The sequence below is a fragment of the Gavialis gangeticus genome, unplaced genomic scaffold (assembly GCF_001723915.1).
Source record: "Gavialis gangeticus isolate Ggan-Ray unplaced genomic scaffold, GavGan_comp1, whole genome shotgun sequence".
Classification (NCBI taxonomy): Eukaryota; Metazoa; Chordata; order Crocodylia; family Gavialidae; genus Gavialis; species Gavialis gangeticus.
In genome coordinates, this window is record NW_017729033.1 from 99,746,507 (window position 1) to 99,749,019 (window position 2,513).

The 2,513-nt window shown below is 41.6% G+C and overlaps 1 protein-coding gene across 2 annotated transcripts in view; it reads right to left on the reverse strand.

Annotated features, from left to right (window-relative positions):
- LOC109303911 (E3 ISG15--protein ligase HERC5-like) overlaps positions 1-2,513 on the reverse strand; it is a 65,536-nt gene that overhangs the window by 10,123 nt on the left and 52,900 nt on the right. For both annotated transcript variants that reach the window (XM_019526286.1, XM_019526287.1), the window contains one exon: positions 1,382-1,464. In XM_019526286.1, coding sequence (XP_019381831.1) covers positions 1,382-1,464 — 83 coding nt within the window. The remainder of the gene's footprint in view (positions 1-1,381; positions 1,465-2,513) is intronic.

A 2,513-nucleotide genomic window follows, 5' to 3' on the forward strand; every position in this document is an offset into this window, starting at 1 on the left:
CAGTTCATTAAAACAACCCTCATTAGTTCAAGCTCTTCTAAAACAACTTTTTCAAAGGAAGGAATGGAGGGTCATTACCAGCTACCTGTTAATTAGCTCCAAAAAGCCCTAAGCCAACCCTGTCCTGTCTGCCTTTGTCATCATCTCCCACAGCATGGACTGTAGCCAGCCTGGTGTATGCTAGCTAATGCTGAGAGTTGTCTGTGTAAGACAGAGGGGATGTCAGAATTCCTGCTTGAGCATGGAGCGGTGGGGAGGAGAGAGGAGAGCAAGAGGAAGCCAGGCAGACACTGCTGTACCTGCAGCCTCTGCCAGAGTTGCAGCCAGGGAGCAGAAGGGAAGGGCTGGCCCTCCTGGGCTGGAGCAGAGAGCAGAGCCCCGCCCAGAGTTGCAAAGCATCTGGGATGCTAGAGGACTCTGATTTAACTTAAAACAGGAAGGGGTCTGGGACAGACTTTTCATAAACCGGTTTCAGCCAAATCAGTGAAGTCTGATACTACATTCAACCAGATTTATCTCAAACCACTTTCAGCCATTTTCAATCTGGTTTATGTGTACTGAAAATCTGTTCTGTTACAGGTTTAAACCAGTTTCTGATCACTTAAACCAGTTTGTGTGTAATGTCTGTCCCTAACAATTGAGTTCAGCAAGATTACTTGTATAAGGATGAATGACAATGTCACCTGCACATGTCCATCAGTTCAACTCCTTACATGAATACATTTAGGAATGATTTCTCATTCCAGCTAATGCCATTAACAACTACAACAGGAACATATATACAATAGGAATATCCCAGGGCCCCAAAATAAGACATGATAGGTGTCCTGTATCTGGTACAGCATGTACACATGAATCTCTGGTCCAGGTTCTACTCTAATGTATTTACATTGGTGTCAACCCATGGTAACTGCCTCTGAAATCAACAACGTTATTCTGGACAGACACAGATGTAAAGCAGCATGGTTCTGTTTCTTTCTATTGGTGATGGGAATTATATGATAATTATATGATAGTCCTAGACAGTCAACACACTTTACAAATTATGCACAAAATTTGTAAATAGTGCTTTCACAAATTCACAGAGTCTCAGACCATAGGGCTTTGTTAGAACATTTGCATAACACATGTTGTAAGATTTCACTCAGTTGCCTCTGTATCGCTGCTATCCTTTGTGCACTGTAAAGGTAACAATGCTTGAACTCTCTGTCTGGTAATGCATGTCCCATTTTGCATAACACTCTCAACACTAAACTCATTAAAAACAATTTGCTGTGTACCATATGCACAGAAATCAGTACAAGTGAGTACATGTGCACTATATATGGCAGAGCATTCTAATAAGGAAAGAGAAATGTGCAGAAGAGCTTCAGGATCTTACCTGTTATGCTTAGTGATGGGAATGTTTGCACCATTTTCTTTAAGTTCAACAGTAACTATAGATTCTCCTTCTTTCTTCATTACCTAGACAGACAAAGAAAGTCCTGAATGCTGGGTCACACATTCTTTTCCTGATGCAGGGCTTGAAACTGTAATCACCAATGAACACGCACTGAAATCACCCATTGCTTTTATGGCTAGTTGATGCTTTCATTGGAACTAATCGAGCAAAGGTGGGGCCAGATGACAGAATTTGAGCTTTGTTCCACACTTGTATAGAAAACTACTTCTCATTGATTGATCCTGTAAATGAGGTTAGAGTGTTTTGCAGCCATGATGGTTCAGGAAGCATGTGAGAAGCAGGGTATTTTTTGAAACCTTTTATTGGACACTGGTCTTCTGACTCATTATAATCTAACAGGTCTCTTCTAACCTCTCTTATACTCCACATGTAGTAATGATTCTTTCCCTTCAAAATGGCTTTGTTTTACATAAATTGGTTCTCTCTTCTTTTGCTTTGAAGTGACTTCTAACAATCTCTCTTTGCTCCTGTTTGCAGCTCTCCTCCACTCTTCTGGGTACCTGTTTTCTTTTGCATGTGTGGAAACAGACATGCCATTGTTTTGTCTGGTGTTTAACTTGGATTTCATTTGCATGCAGAGCTAAACACCAGCCATTGTTTTATCTGCTATTTAGCTCAGACTGTGTCTGCTTTTTTCTGCAGACCTAAGGAAGGGCACTTTGTACCCAAAAGCCTGCCTAACATCACTCCCAAATGTATAGTTTGATAAAAGATATCACCACAAAACCCCTTGCTTCTCACATTTCCTGAATCATCATGGCTACAACACCACTCCAACCCCACTACAGAATAAAGGTTTTTGAAATTCATTGTCTACCATGGGCTGACCTAAAGAAGAGTACTTGGTGCCCAACAGCTTGCCTAACTTCTCTCCCAACTATACTGTTGTTCCAATAAAAGAGATCACAAAAGCAACCCTGTGTTTCCTTGCTGTAAATGGTCATTCACTCTGGGAAGTCAAAGGTGGATAGGCCTCATGTTAACCGCCTCATTCCCATGTGTGGCTTAAACATCCAGGAGGCCTGAAATGCCTCTACACTAATGCCCGTAG